Source organism: Amblyomma maculatum, chromosome 11 (genome assembly GCF_055883805.1).
Source record: "Amblyomma maculatum isolate TAMU_Amacu chromosome 11, ASM5588380v1, whole genome shotgun sequence".
NCBI classification, from domain to species: domain Eukaryota; kingdom Metazoa; phylum Arthropoda; class Arachnida; order Ixodida; family Ixodidae; genus Amblyomma; species Amblyomma maculatum.
The window spans coordinates 93,581,377-93,597,299 of NC_139354.1; the positions used below are offsets into that span (position 1 = coordinate 93,581,377).

The 15,923-nt window shown below is 42.1% G+C and overlaps 1 protein-coding gene across 1 annotated transcript in view; it reads left to right on the forward strand.

The window, feature by feature from the left end:
- Positions 1–15,923, forward strand: part of LOC146174407 (neprilysin-like) — a 195,351-nt gene that overhangs the window by 91,940 nt on the left and 87,488 nt on the right. Inside the window, exons 9-10 of the mRNA XM_084585389.1 lie at positions 6,640–6,717; positions 9,059–9,168. Coding sequence (XP_084441515.1) covers positions 6,640–6,717; positions 9,059–9,168 — 188 coding nt within the window. The remainder of the gene's footprint in view (positions 1–6,639; positions 6,718–9,058; positions 9,169–15,923) is intronic.

Genomic DNA, 15,923 nt, shown 5'->3' on the forward strand with positions numbered 1-15,923 from the left:
CCTACTAAAGTGAACCTGTCAGTTTCGCTTAAAATATTGTCCTAGGGTGAACATACCACAATAGCTACTGTCCGGTTATCGGCACAACTGTTACTGAGTGCTTTACAATTAGGTCATCTTTATTACGGTTAAGCTGTAAATTTTGTCCAAGTCTGTTTTGAGGACAATCAACGCCATTTATGGCTCGACAGCTTATATCGGGTATATATGTGCGTGGCAAGTTGTATGTCTAGTAACTTTATTGAGATGATTCGGAATAAATTTTAACTCTATAATAAATTATCAAATCAAATATCGTTGGAAGTATTATGATTATTATATCTCCGTAGGCTAATTGTAGTTCTCAAATAATTATTATTTGTTAATCGTGAACAAATTTTGAAACTTGCACTTCAGTATCAAGATTCTTATTGTTGGCTACCTTCTCTAGAGTAAAATTGCATTTCGCTAATTTCACATAATCATTATTTATAAAATTTTGATGAATAATTGTACAATACGTTACAAAAGCCAGCTGTATGTGGCCAGAAACGTTATGTTTTCTTTAAGTGCCCAGGACGAATTGTGAACTTGTTTACTTATTTGGGAAGAAATAGGGAACACTAGGCTACGGCATCGGTTTATGTACCACTGCTTAGCTGATATTGAATAGAAATTGATATTTATGGCAGAGCTTAACTAACGTCAAGTAATACCTGCGAATAGAGAATAAACTTATACAACACCAAGTCGTATATCATTTAAAAGGTTTCGATGAGCAGATTCCGATCATATATATCATTGTGCGGCGGTGCAACGGTCTTCGGTGTACGCTAGTTAATCTTCTGATTTTGTTTCAACCTTTTTAAACTTCACTAAAACATACTATAATTTCGATATTCACCGAAACTTGGCTACGGTAACATATCTGTTCTTCATGGCAAGCATTGTCAGACTAAAATTTCCTTTGTAACATCAAAGGTTTCAGCCTGGATTCAGTTCAGTTCGGTCGTTCAGTCGTGTCCGACTCTTCGTGACCCTATGGACATAATCACGCCATGCTTTCCGGTCTCTCACTATCTTCCTAACATCATATAACTTCATCTGCAGCGCCTCGAGGATGCCATCTAACCATCGCGTTCGCTGCCTACTCCTTCTGCGGTTACCCTCAACCTTTCCCAACATCAAATCTTTCTCCAGCGACTCCTCTCTTCTCATGAGATGACCAAAGTAGCTGAGCTTTAACTTTAGAATTTGACCCTCTAATGAGCAGCCAGGGTTTATGGCCGACTCTATCGACTGATTTGATCTTCTGGCCGTCCTGGATACTGCTTCAGTAAACTTGACTACGATTTTGAAAACTTAGGAACCTATGCAGCTTCTCCCGAAGATAAATACAGTTCGATGTGTGGAACGTTTGCAAAGACAAGCCACCTGTATGAAGCTGCATATTCTATCTTATGGCCCTGAGGAGTACCTGATGAAAAAGGGCACTGACGCTCATTTTGAGTTTACAGATATTTTCTTTTACTCTATAAATGAAATGAAAACTGTTTTTATAGTTAGCTGTTAGGAACACAAAACATCATATCCTCCAGTGAAGAGTAGAAAATTATGCCAAGTTCTTTGATGTACACTTTAGATTCCACAGTGTAAAATTGTTGGTAAAACTAACTCCCGATCCTCTGAAAACGTTTAGCTGATCGTCATTTCATGTACAGTCTAAATAAAATATTACCTGAATTGTACACAATTACTCTTATTGTGAAAGCCCAAAATCCGCGTCATCGAGATAACCAACTGCAGCCTGGTTGCGGTTCGGTTTCCATTGTAACTGCGAAAAATGATGTGCTTGGCTCTGGCAGGTGACAAATGCAGCTGATAAGACTAGGATCTTTGCTCGCACGTTGTTGGGACATTACGCGACCACGTGATATGGCCTGTTGGTAGGAGTTTCCAACATCGCATTGTGAATTTAGTTAAGCATGAGAGAAATCGCACTTCCAGGGTCCTTGCATTACGATTCAAGCATCCTACCCTTGACAAGGCAGGCATCTGCATATTGCTTGCTTAATGGTACCTTTATATCTATTACGAGTACTATTTCACCTAATATCGCAGCTTGTGACTTCATATTTCTTAATTTTTGCCAGCTAGTAGAGGACACAAGCAAGTTGTTAGCGATTAAGCGCGCTACAATGAGCATGTACTCCAGCGAATTTGTTCACGGAAAACTTGGGGGGAGGGGGGGGGGAGTACAATTAACGTTGCCATGCAATAACTTCCCTAATTTTCCTCATTATGGCATACGTATATCTTATAAAGTCCCTACCAGTGCTTGATGATACAAGGCTCTCAAATATGAAATTCCAAAGCAAACATCGCACAGAGCGCATATATTAGTTAATTTCACATCAATTCACTTGAAGTATTCATTTGATAAAAAAACCATACAAATTTAGAGCTCCCAACTACTTTGTTCAGGTACCCTCAAATCGTTCCTCTGAAGCCTTCAGTTCCGTAAATAAAATCAGGCAAAGCAGATGTCAACCTTTCTTGGCACACGGGTCTAAAAAATATCAAGAACATCTCGAGTAGAGAGAAATATAAAGCCAAGTTGCGCGCATAAAAAGATATCCCAGCCAGAAGCTACCGTCCTTCAACCATTTGAACAAAATTGATTGTCGTCACAGTTTCGAGCTTGATGACCAGAAAAAAAATTCTTAGATGCGATACACCTTCTGTACATTTGCCCTGAAGCAGTGCAAACTTGCTTCATGTACCAGAGCTTGTTTAAGATACACAAATGGCTTTTTCTGGCTTTCGCTATGATTGGCAAAAAGCGCGCTATCAACTTTCTCGTTTACCTATGGCTCGTTTAAATGCTGCTTGCAATATGCGTTGGTGCTCGGATAGTGGTTTAAAGACTCAAACGAGTTATATCAGGTTGTCATTACCCAGGACACATTTGCGTTACCCGCCATGGTGGTGCAGAAGTTAAGGCGCTAGACTACACTACCCAAAGATGTGGGATCGAATTCTGGCATCGGTGGCCGCTTTTCGATGGAGGCTAAAAGCAAGCGCCAATGTAATCTGCGCCGTAAGGGCACGTTCAAAATTCTTGAGAAAAAAAACTGTCAACAGACGGAACACGCAGAAGACACGAGGCGCGCACAGCGACTGACGTGTGCCGTTCAGTCTTTTTACTAGTTTTTTTAAGAACGTGTGCCATCTGACTGGGAATTCAACTCTGCTACGTTAAAGAGCCCCATTGGGTAAATATTTCTGGAGTTTCATTTAGTCGCACAATTTAATGAACGCCTTTCTGTACTCTCCTGCCCAATGCATTAATTTATGCACCGCCATGTGGCGCAATGGTTGAGGCGCTTCACTGCTGTACCAATGGTGCGGGATCGACTCCCAGCGTGGCAATCACTTTTTGATGGAGGCAAAATGTAAATCACCCTTTCATTTTTTTTTTTTTTATTAGAACCTCAAGGGCCCTCAGACAGGACATTACATGAGGGGTGGACACTTGAATGGCGGTTAACAATGGTTTTTGTAAGGTGATTACAAATATGGCGAGGCTTCTTCGATGGCAATCTTGAAATGAGCAGGGTCGGAGATTAGGACAAAGCTGCTGGGAAGGTCATTCAAGACACGCGAGCTGTGTGCACGAAAAAAAACTTCTGGAATGTAGTAGGGCGGCCACGATGCTGGATGACGCTCTTAGAATGGCCTGTGCGAGATGTTCGACGTACCGGTGGGATGAGCTGGCTGTCACGAGGTGACTATAAAAAAAACTTGTGATAAAGGCAGAAGCGAGAAATTTGGCGACGGGAAATGAGAGAAGGAAGTTGAAGTTGAAACTTTAATGCGGATATGCTAGAATATTTGAGTAGTTTGAATGGATAAAGGAGAAGCACGGTTCTGTACAGGTTCAAGAGCTGTGATAAGATTAGTTTGGGGCGGATCAAAGATAGCGCTAGCGTATCAAGCTTCGGTCGCACAAGTGTTTTGTAACTTTGGTACTCTGATGAGAAGGGAGGAGTCGCTGAAGAAAGATTTGATGTTTGGAAAGGTTGAGAGTCGCCGGAGAAGGGGTAGGCAGCAAACGCGATGGTTAGATGGCATCCTCGAGGCGCTGCGGATGAAGTTATGTGATGTTAGGAAGATAGTGAGAGACCGGAAAGCGTGGCGTGATATGGTCCACAGGGTCACGAAGAGTCGGACACGACTGAACGACTGAACTGAACTGAACTGAGTTTTAAGGAAGAAGGAGCCATGCGTAGATTACGACGAAGGTAGCCAATTGTTCGGTTAGATTAATTTATTATGTGGTAGACGCAGTACGTAATGTTCAATATCAACGCATGTTAAGGAACCACAGGTGGTTTAATTATCTGACGCCCTCCACTATGGCGTCATTCATAGCTTGAGTTGTAGTGGGATCTTAAAACCCATAAGCCAAGCCAAACCAATTTTCATTCATCTTTTATAATAGCCATTATTTAGGGAAATTGAACTGATAGTTGTCACTGTATTGAAGGGCTTTTCCATAATGTGTTAGAGCGCATCGAAAATAGTTATTGGTATATATATATTACCATCACCTTTCTTACCTTCCAGGTTGATTGGCCTATTTGCAGAAGATTTTAACTTCTAATATATTATTCTTTTGTCAAAAGTTTCGTTTTATTTTGGATAGAAATAAATACGTGCAGTGAGTAACAGTCTTTCGAATATCACGTAATATTTCGCCGTCTATACCGTGGAGGGTTTCCAAGTGCCTCTGTGCTAGTTATGCGCTAAAGTTTGTCTGCTATCATAGGAGATAAAAACTTCTAGTTTGCACATCAACCTCAATTATTCCTACAACATGTCATTATGTTTGTGTCTGCCAAATTTTGAAGCAATTATAAACTGATTATTGTGTGCATCATGGGGATTCTGCGTTCGCACTTCTTCAATATGATCGCAGTAGTTTCGTCTACAGTTACCTTCTTGTTTCAAGAGCGTTAGCTCTTACGATATTCTGTTTCCGGCAGATATCACTTGATCGTACTAAGACTCAGTGCGCAGCACGGCTACTGATAACCATACCTTCGATCCTTTATATGTTTGCCAGTACATCAGCCGTTAAATTGGGACTGCCTTGAGGAGCACCATTTAGTGAAAATTGGCGGGTTACAACTAAACGTAGAATATTGAAGATGATGTAAATGATTCGGCATTTTCTGAAGAACAAAACTGCTGATTAAAGGAACCACCAAAGTGCGAGAGGTCCACCCATCGCGTTTCTGCCAGAAATTTGGATTATGGGGAATCTTAGCGTGGTAGTTGCCGCCGAAGTGTTTGCTACGTAAGGTTGCATATTGATTCAATGATTTGTCTCACGCGTATACGGAATAATACCTTATATAAAGAATCAATGTTCAGCCTAAAGCGATTCTACGATAATGTTTAAATTACAATATTAGGACACAACTAACATTATACATGGCGCGACTCGTGTATTAGAATGAGTGGTCGCTGTTTGGCAAATAATGTTTAAAGTTGTGTAAAATGAGCTAGCATGATCCGGAGGAAAAAAAATTGCTAATCATATGAAGCCCGAAATATGTGTGAAATTCATTGCATCAACGTTTCCACCCTTAAACTACGCATTTTCTGAAGCTTCGGATGTCCATTACGGCAGTACTGTTTGTACGCCCCTTCAGTTATTAAAAAACATTTTTTCTGTGCTGCGTTTTGGACATTTTAGTATAGTTCTTTAGATTACTTCTTTTCTATAGAACGCAACTAATGTTTAGTTTTATTTTTTTTAATTATTTCAGCTTTATATATTTCTCCGCCTTTATGTGCTGCTCACTTACTCATTAGTTTCCTTGTTTTTTTTATTTTCAATGCGAGGCAATGCTTTTTAGGTACAGCTCCCTAGATATAGCGTGTGTGACGCACGCTATTCATTCTTTGGTATTACTTCATAGGCACAGCATAAATATTCGCTATAAAACCAATAACTCAGTGCAATGGTAGATTTAACCCTACGTTTTAGTTCCAGCATTACATTAACCCAACTATTTCGGGTTACTCCAAATATGACTGAACGTCACAAAAATATGTTACGCGACTAATCGTTTCACCGGTGAAACAGGTCTAAATAGAAGCGGTAGTGGCTACTTTATAGGTGCTGAATGAGTACATTTATTTGCTCAGAAAAAAAACTTGCGAAATTTCTACGAAATGCCCTGAAGCGTCGTGACCGCCACTGCAAAAACATCGCGCTTTAGAGTGGTTCAGAAATTACCGCAGAAGTGTATGTTCTCAGTTCAGACATGCGAACTGAAAACAGCCAATACCTTTCCTCATGTTCGCAATGGTGAATTTAGGTAACTTTTTGTTGTCAATCATCAGTTGCTTCCTCCTCCTGTCTCTCTCTGTCTCGCCCTGAATGGCATAGCAACAACAAGAAATGTCAACAGCAATGCGCTTTTTTATTTTGATCGCGTCCGGTTTGTGTTGGTTACCCTTGCTGATGAAAAGAATAGAAGAAAAATTCATTGTTTGATTTCATTATTATATGAATTTTATCTAGGTCTTAACAGTTTTGGACTTTGAAATTTGGACTGACAGGAGTATCAAACTTGCTTTGCGCAGGCCACGACTCTTCAGTATCGCATGGGCGCCTCAAATCGACTTCTTGATGAAGAGTATGTTCAAAGTCTTTACAACCTTGTGAGTACAGCTTTATTTTATGTGTTCGTGGTAGCATAAAATTTGGTTCAGACCTATTCTTTCTTCAATTGCTTTATTTCGCTCAAGTTCAGTAAATATAAAAGGAAGTGATTGCACTTATTTGCGCCAAATAACACTATTCAGTTATTACCTAGCGCAGGTGGTGTGGTGGTGTTCCTAATATAGGAGCCGCTACAACAAGCAATGGGTAAGTGAAGGTGAACGCCACAGTTCAACATTTTTTTTTCGAAGTAACCGGTAATAGGAACTGGGACGCGTATTATGTTCAATGGGCACTACAAAAATTATTCTCCATTAAATTCCTCAATTCTAGCTCTTTAGAAACATCAAAACTTTGTCCCCTTGAACGACGAGATTTAGCCGAGTAAAACATTACTGCAAACGTAGATACATACAGACAGCACCAAAGTATTTCTTATGAGAATCAAAACTACAAACTGCTGGCCGTTACCAATCTAGCGAAAATATACATTCAATTCAATAGCTGGCAAAAAGCTTGATAATTAGTGTATGTAGTCGTAGTCAAAATGATTTAACAAAACCTGACTGATTGATTGTTCTTGATAGACTGTGAAATACAAGGGCACAAACAAAACAGCTTAACTGACTGCGCAAATTATAAAATTTCTACCTGTTTTTAACTCTGTATAATGGACAGAAAGCTGACACTCACGAGATGCAAGGAAAGCATGGCAATAACAATCTACAGCGATTCCGTCTTGTGCCTCATAAATCATTATTTCTTGGCTCAGAATTATTGGCGATGACACGGGCAGCAAATCAACATATGACCAAGCGTCCAATCGATGGCTGCTTGAAGGGTAATAGATTATCGAGGTTTTTGGGTACAGCCCTGGAAATTTTCACGGGATATGACTTTATAGATTTAAATATATGTCACCTCATAGCAACTTATACCAAAGCCATACTTGAATGTGTATACCATTCTAGATGAAAAGGAACACCGACAAAGATAAAGAAAGGGTGTAACGTAGGCGAACCGGTAATTAAATGACACCATAATGACCTTTTCACTTTAATGAAATGTTAACGGTCTCGCGAGTTACAATGGACGCCACGGAGCTGGGAGAATTCCGGGATAATATTACCAAGAACAACTCCGCCTCCTACTTTCATAACCTTGTCTTTTTTGAGACGTAATGTAAAAACATCATCTGGCGTTCTTCGGGAGGCGCCAATCGAAAAAATGGCGCCTAGTATGAGTAGGCTATTAAGTAAATTACTTGTCTACCAGTGATTTAGTATGTAGCACAAATATGCCATACCAGTGAAAGCTGTAGTATATCCGAACCCGTGCGTGAATATATTGCAGTTGCTTCCACAGATAGGCCAGTACAATCAGAGCATTAAACTACAAAAAGTTGACCAGCAACAATTCCATTTCTGCGGTCTTCAAGCGATCGTCTGAAAAAGGGCCCGATCATAAAACAAAAGAGCTCATTATGATTACCATGGGAACAGAGACGAACGGGATAGCTGTAAATGATCGCTAAAACGAAGAACTTAAAGCTGTGCGCTTGTAATTGAGGAAAAGGAAGTTCTAGTCCTAAATAGATATATAAAAACAGGGTTAATTACTACTTAAAATTAGATCTTTTCCCGTCCGCGCGATATGTTCCCGGCGATATCGTTCAATTTTTTTAAATAAAACAATTGCGACAAGATTCGGTTTCCTCCTCATGTTTAATGTGTCGCAAAAAGGAGTCAATGTGACTAAACGATTCTGCATGTCTAAGATAGAATGTCCAAGGATGCAAAGAAAAGAGATGAGTGTTTTGTTGCGCCAATAATGGCAGCGTTGCCGACATCGGTAAACCATGAATCGAGGATAGAATACTGAATATAAACTGTTATATACGATCTCTTTTATCGCCTTTTGAAATACTCGCGATAAATGCTATAGTTAGCGACTGACTTTAGCTTTTATATATCGATAAAAATCTCATTTTCATAAGGACCTATCAGTAACTCTACTTCAGCCCAATTTCTTTACTTTGGCTGGTTAATATAATGAATAAGCATAAAGTGTTATATATCAAATCTAAAAGGTTTTCACGCTGAAGGCATTACACAAATTAAATGCGGGACAATCTGTCAAAAATACCATCGAGAGAGAGTACAATGAAACCATGTTCGCTTTGTCGTCGTTGTAAAATTTTTGTTTCAAACCTTGAACCGTATTTGCTCCTAGTGCATGACCACTTAAACCAAGTAAGGGAAGGCGTTATTTTTTTGCATTTCTGCCCTTATACATACAAGGTCCTGATTTTTCTGATGCCTCATTTTTTTCACATTACAGGCAAAGCCGCCAGCTCAAAAATCTTTGGTGACAATTGTTTTTCTTTATAAAGAGAACATTTATCTTCAAAATATCAGGCTAAGTGACACGAGTTTCGATTCGAAGGATATGTGAGTACTCTGCCTTTATTACCACATAAGTAGGGGTAGAAAAATCTGCGAAAAATTTTCCCTAGTACATGACACATTTTTAATGGGTCCACCGGTAATCTTCCTGCAATGGATTTGGGACAATATATTTTCGCCTATATACAAGCCATGTTCGTGTCCTAACCATAAATGACTAGACGATCACCGACCGAAAGATCTATAGTGTCATTGACAAGGTGACGAAGTACAGGTCAAACTTAGATCTGATGCGTTCTTGAGAGCCTAGTACATGGTGCTAAAACGGTGGTTTTTGTTTTCCATGCGAGTGACAAAATTGTCTAGGAGTTCGCTGATGAATGAAAGGAGATAGTAAAATCTGGAAAAAATCCTTATTGCATTACATCAGGTATTGTTAAGCAACAATTCTATTAAATCAATCCTATTTGCGACTTTTGCTTAGCACCCTGAAACTATTTTAAGAACAGCTGGTAAAGCCTTAAAACCAGGAGTTGCGTTCTGAATTAAAGGTTTTGGGGTGTGTATTTTATAACGGTGAAAAAGGAAGCCGAGTACATGTTCAAGAAAGCAAAACGTTAACGCACCCAAGCATCTGACACAGAGATTTCTTGAAGACATTATTGCTCTGATTTTAAAAAACGAATACGCTGACTGAATAAATAAATAAAAAAAACTAATTATAACCGCCCATTTTATGGCCATGCATTACATATCTCCCAAACTATCTTTGCTTCAGCCATCGAGACATTTTATGGCGCTATTATATTTTGCATATTTTGAATAGGTAAATCCTGTATTTCATACAATTAGTGAAGACAGTCGAAATTGGATTGATAATATTTGGTAATATTAATAACATGTTGATTGATAATATATTGATAAAATAATTCCCTCTGACTTGCACGCGCATATAACAGCAAGTCAAGGGGTACCGCTTCGTTCAAGATTTTTCGTCTGCTCCTCTAATGTCTCTAGGTATGCTCTCGCGTCAACTATGCATGTTTGGGATTTCCTCTTTGTGGTCGACCGAAAAACAATGCTAACTCCTCCCCCCTTTTTCGGCGCACACGGCGGGAGGAAACGTTCTACATGCTCCTTTTATATGCGGGAGCGTTTTGATGCTAAAGGAGCCAACTGTCATAACTTAGGAATAATATGCTTCTGATTGAATGCCTAAATACAGCAATAGGCCATCGATTTTTGCCTCCTCGACGATATCTAGACAAAGCCAAAAAGTTCGAGGATCAGTAAGGTCCATATTATAGTAAAGGCTTCTAAAAAAAGGAATATTTGAATAAAATATTTTTGCTCATGATAATATATACCTCTCAATGACCACCGTCCACGGCGCGCCTTCATAAGCGCAGTGAACACTGTGAATAGCAGACGACATGGGGATGAGATCTCTTTGTGACATCAGCGGCTAATGATCGCACACCAGAAAGCTGCTCTCATTATGATTAAAAATGCATTTCGAGCTATATACTGCAAAGAATGAGTTCACAATTTAAGGATTTATATTTTAACGTGTGTGGAGTGAAATGCAATAATAAGTTTATGCTCAAATGTTATCTGCCATGACCCCTTTAAGAAACTTATACCTGAAGTCATCCGCGAAGAGCTTATTTGGCTTCTACCGTTACCTCAACAGGTTATGCTGTACCTCTTCGCGAACGATGTCTGGCAAGAGGCACAGTATGCCCTTGGTACAACTGAAACCAAGAAGGCCGCTTCTGAGCAACCGCCAGTGTTGGGCTATACCATCGCTAACCTAGCTTGCCTTCATGACGTGAGACACATGTCTTCGCCGCTACCGTCCTGTTCCCAGTAGTCGCCCTTTAACCCCAGCCCGTCCCCCTACAAATGACTCTCACGCCACAGTAAATGCAACACCTGGAAGAATTCAAGCAACTCCCAGCTATGCTTCCACTATGGTGAGGCTGGCCGCTTCCTGCGCTATTGCACGTACAGGCGAATTTGCCAGCGCGGCTTTGTTATCGACTTCTAAATACTGATGTATTTTAACTAGGAAGCATGGCAAACAGAAGCTTTGGACTAGTTTAAGCCCCCCTGCCTTCCCTTCCCTATGTAGGCGACTTTGATGTTTATGCAGAGACTCAAATCTCCACCGACGCAAGCAGTGGAGACTTCAGAACTTTTGCGGACAGCAGAAAGTTATCGCGTATGCCAACTGGTCCCTCAAAAGCCAGAGCCAATCACTCAACGACACAGGAGTACCTCGTGATCATGAGGGCCGAACCTATGTTCCTTGCGTACCTATATGATTGACTATTCAAGGTGATAAGCGATCACCACGCGTACTGTTGCCTGGCAAATTCAAAGAACCCTTAAGCCACCGTGTTCAATAGAGCCTACGCCTTCAAGAATTTGGTGTTTCTGAAGACAAGAATGGCCGCAAGTATTCCGGCGCAGACTGCTTATCCTGAACCCTAATGCAGCTCCCCCGGAAGAATACGACGACGATGCCTTCATGGGAACCACAAGCAGTTTCACACAACAGCAGCTGGCAGACCTTGAGATGAAAGACCTGCTTGATTGTCTGGAAGGCAAGCCCAGCCCCCTCCCACTCAAGCCATCTCGACCGGCAGTCTTTCAAGTCACCGCTATACAACAGTGTACCATCCCCAGACCTATGAACTTGCAGAGCGGTCAACTAAACGATTGCAGACTTGATTGCTATTTTCGTCGACACCGAGCACGAGATATCGCACGTCATCCTGCTGCATGTAACCAACGCGTATGAAACGACCATGAAGAGAAAACAAGAGACCCTGAGAATCAAAGACCAGCAACGCACCGATGCCCGATGCTACAACTTGCAACGACGCGATGCAGAGTACAAGCCCGGAGATCGTCTGGGTATGGACGCCGATTCGTCGTCGAGGCTAAGTGAACAGTTATTACAGCGATATATTGAGCCGTACAAAGTCGTTCGCCGCGTCGGACAACTGGGGTTATGAAGTCGTCCCCGACAGCGAGACAGCATTTCCTAGGGCGTCGTGCGCGCACGGAAATCGCACACGTTGTATGTCCAAAACTATTCCTCCCGCCCTAAGAACCCTTAAAGTTTAGATTTTCTAATGTCTATAGTTACATTAAGTGCCTTGTTTTTCAAACATTGCGGCGATGTTTATTAAAGTCAGTGATGCCGCGGGCTATTCAAATCTGTTGCTTTTCAACAGGGCCTGCATGCGGCCTTGTCACTGATGTGGCGCACGACCCGACTTTGTGCTTTTCATGCTCGGAATCATGCAACAAGGCTTTGTGATTTTCTTTGTAGCACCGATATTAGGCGAGAATGATTGCAACCAATGACAACTTTTTTTCGTAATGTTCCAGAATTTTTCAGTATCTCTTCACTGGTTGACCAAGATGTTTCTACGGTGCCATTAAATTGTGCACTGCTGAATGCAACGGGCATTCGTGAATCGACGACGACTGGCGAGCAATTGTGATGCTGTCGTCGCCACTGATTTGCTTATGTCTTTTTTGGGCGCAGGTTAGCCCAATTAAGCGTTTCTTTCATTGCAAAGTCAGACCGTTCTTTAGTTCTCTAACAATATCACTAACACGAGACAATATAGTTTCTCGAATTAGAAACGAAGGGGTCAAACTCGCATCGCGTATTACAGCATGGCCTCATAGCGTCTTGATCTTTTAGCCTGGGGCTTTTCATGGGAGGTGTTAAGAATAGCTTTGCATTTTCCTACTGGACGACTGCCAAGAGGTAAGTCTAGGCAAGTTGAACGACGGAGGTTGTCTAAAGTCTACCATTCACTTCATTATGTTTGTTTTCGTCACAAACACAAATATAGCTTGTTTTTGTTTATCGTAAAAATAGATTTTCTATAGGCATGACTAAATGTCCCCATAATTTTTGTACTTGCTTGACGGCGATATTAGATGTGTGAGAGAGACATTTTAATTGAAAAACAGAGAATTTTCGCGGCGTTTAGATTTCGCTGGCATGCTACTCTGTGTGGGTAGCGGAATTCGGGAGAGAAATGTTGAAAAAAAGAATGGTGAGGGAAGTAATAGAATTGAAGGGGGAGATAAAACATGGCCACTAAATACGTGTTAAGCTGCTTCGTGGAGTCATGATATAAAATCAAATAACAAAATGCATGATCCGACAAATGTGCTTATAGAGTTCACAGCTTGCAAAATGCCTGAGGGAAACTTCCGAGATGAATTTATAGTTTGTCAAGGAGTTCAATGTCTTTCAAATATGTAAAAAGTTCATCGCGAGTCTCTGTTGCCTAGGGCACACTATGGGACCTAAAACAGTGTTTATTGTTAAAGGCACTGGGGAGAGCTTCTCCATGCTTTGTTCATAGTTTGCACGCTCGTCAGCGTGCGCAGTGCACTCAAGTAGGATATTCTCCACAGTTTCAATCGAGCCACAGTTGTCACAATACGGGCTGTTCATTTCACCGAAACGGTAGCGCAATCCATGTGTGTACGCACAGTTTAGATGACGTTGGTGGTAAAGAGTTTCTCGTTAGCGAGGATATTTCGGAAGAAGTCTTGATTTTAGATGTGGGTTAATTGAATAAAGAAATGTGTAGTGATGCTCAGCAAGCTCCAAAGGTGATACTTTGTTTCGGAAGAAAATGTTTAGCCAGTTGGGATGCATCAGGTTTCGTGAAGAAGCTCCTTATGTATCTTTGATGTTGGTAGCCTTTGCGAGCCGCTTCATCTGCTTTTTCATTGCCTTTAATGCCACAGTGAGCTCGTATCCACTGAAATATTACGCAGTGGCCTGCGGCAATAGCCAAATGATGAAAATACCCAATGTCAAGGGAAACAGGATGATGATTGTTTTTCTTCAGCAGGTTATTCAGGATGTGCAGAGAGGCTTTGGAATCAGTGAAGATAACCCATCTTCCGGAAGTTTTGCGCAGGATATAGGAGAGAGCTTCTTTAATGCCATGGAGCTCAGTTGTTGTAGATGATGTCTTCCGCTGCAGCCGGTAAGACAGGACATGGTTTGTTGAGGGTACATAAAGGCCACAGGATGAAGTGTCTTGAGCAGTTGAACCGTCGGTGAATATGTGGGTGTGCTGCGCATATTCCTTGACTATGTAGGCGAGAGCGGCTTGCAGAAGTGCTGCCTGTGGCATGCGGCTTTTCGCATCCACGCCAGGAACAGATATATTCACCTTTAACGACGATAGTGTCCATGAACGAAAGGTGACTGGTAGTAAACTATGTGGCTGAATAATAGTAGGTAGGAGCAGAAACTGTACTTCTTGACCAAAGCCAGAGTTGCTGTGAGTTTGGTGGACACGATGCAAGAAATGCTTCTTCCCTTGGAGGACATGTCGAAGATGGGTGCGCATAGTGTCTTGAGCGGCAATCACATCTAGCGGGAGGCATCCTGCTCCTGCAAGTCTTCCTGATGCCGAGGGTCCCTTTGGGAGTCCAAGGCATACCCGCAAGCAGTTGTTCCGTGCAGCTTCAGGAATCTGCTTGCTTGTTGGAGATAATCTTTGAAGTACTGGAAGATTCTGGATGAAAGGCCGGACTGCAGTTTTACAAGTGCACTCCACTGCCATCGGTCCCAAGTACCGACAAGATATGCCCTACCATATCGTCCCGCCCAACCACCTTGGACGATGGATAAACCTTTGGTGCACCTTCGTGTTCCCGGAATACTAAAGAAATCAGTGGTACCAATTAGTGGACTCAAACAACTTACTCTGGCACACATCTGGTCAGAATATCTTCCTCATATTCACGTATACACCGATGGATCTGTGTCAGCACAGACATCCGCTGCAGCTGTGGACATACCAACTCAGAAAACGACTCTGCATAACCTTTTGGGACATACCTCTACATCAACCGCTGCTGAACTTGTAGCCATTCGGGAAGCTATTCGCTACATATGTGGGGAACCACCTCAAAAATGGTGTATATTGCCGCGTGCCTCTCTAAAAAGAGGACAAAGAAGAACAGAGGACAAAGAGGACGAAACTGCAGGTGTAGCGCGTGGGACTGTTCCGATCAGTGATCGCTGCCTTGTACTCGTTACATTTTCTGGTGGAGGTGCGCCGATTGCTTGTTTCGTGCACCAGTTGATGCTGCCCCTCCCGACCGAGAAGACGATGACTTCCCGTTTCTTGTTGTCGTCCCGACCACCGACATGGCCCAGCGTCAACGGGCTGACCCCAGTTTACGCCCGCTTATTAAGCATCTCGAAGGCCTTGATGTAGCTGTCCCACGTGCTTTCGCACGGGGTTTATCCTCCTACAGCATTCGCAATCGCGTCCTATATAAGAGAAACTTTCAGCACAACAAGGAAACCTTTCTTCTCATTGTGCCGTCCGACCTGCGGCCTGAAATCTTGCACGCATGCCACGACGAGCCTTCGGCTGGTCATTTAGGAGTCACGCGAACATTAGCACGCATTCGACAAAAGTACTATTGGCCTAAGTTGCTGCCTTCAGTCCAGCACTATGTGAGAACATGCCGAGATTTCCAGCGGCGAAAGACACCTCCGCTGAAGCCTGCAGGGCTCCTTCAGCCGATACCTCCGCCAACAGCCCCTTTCCAGCAAGTGGGTATGGATCTTCTGGGCCCTTTCCCAACGTCCGCATCAGGGCACAGATGGATAGTAGTGGCGACGGACTACTTAACGCGATATGCCGAGACACAGGCATTTTCCCGTGCAACAACTGCAGAAGTAGCCCAGTTTTTTCTTAAGACCATCGTACTGCGCCCCGGTGCCCCAT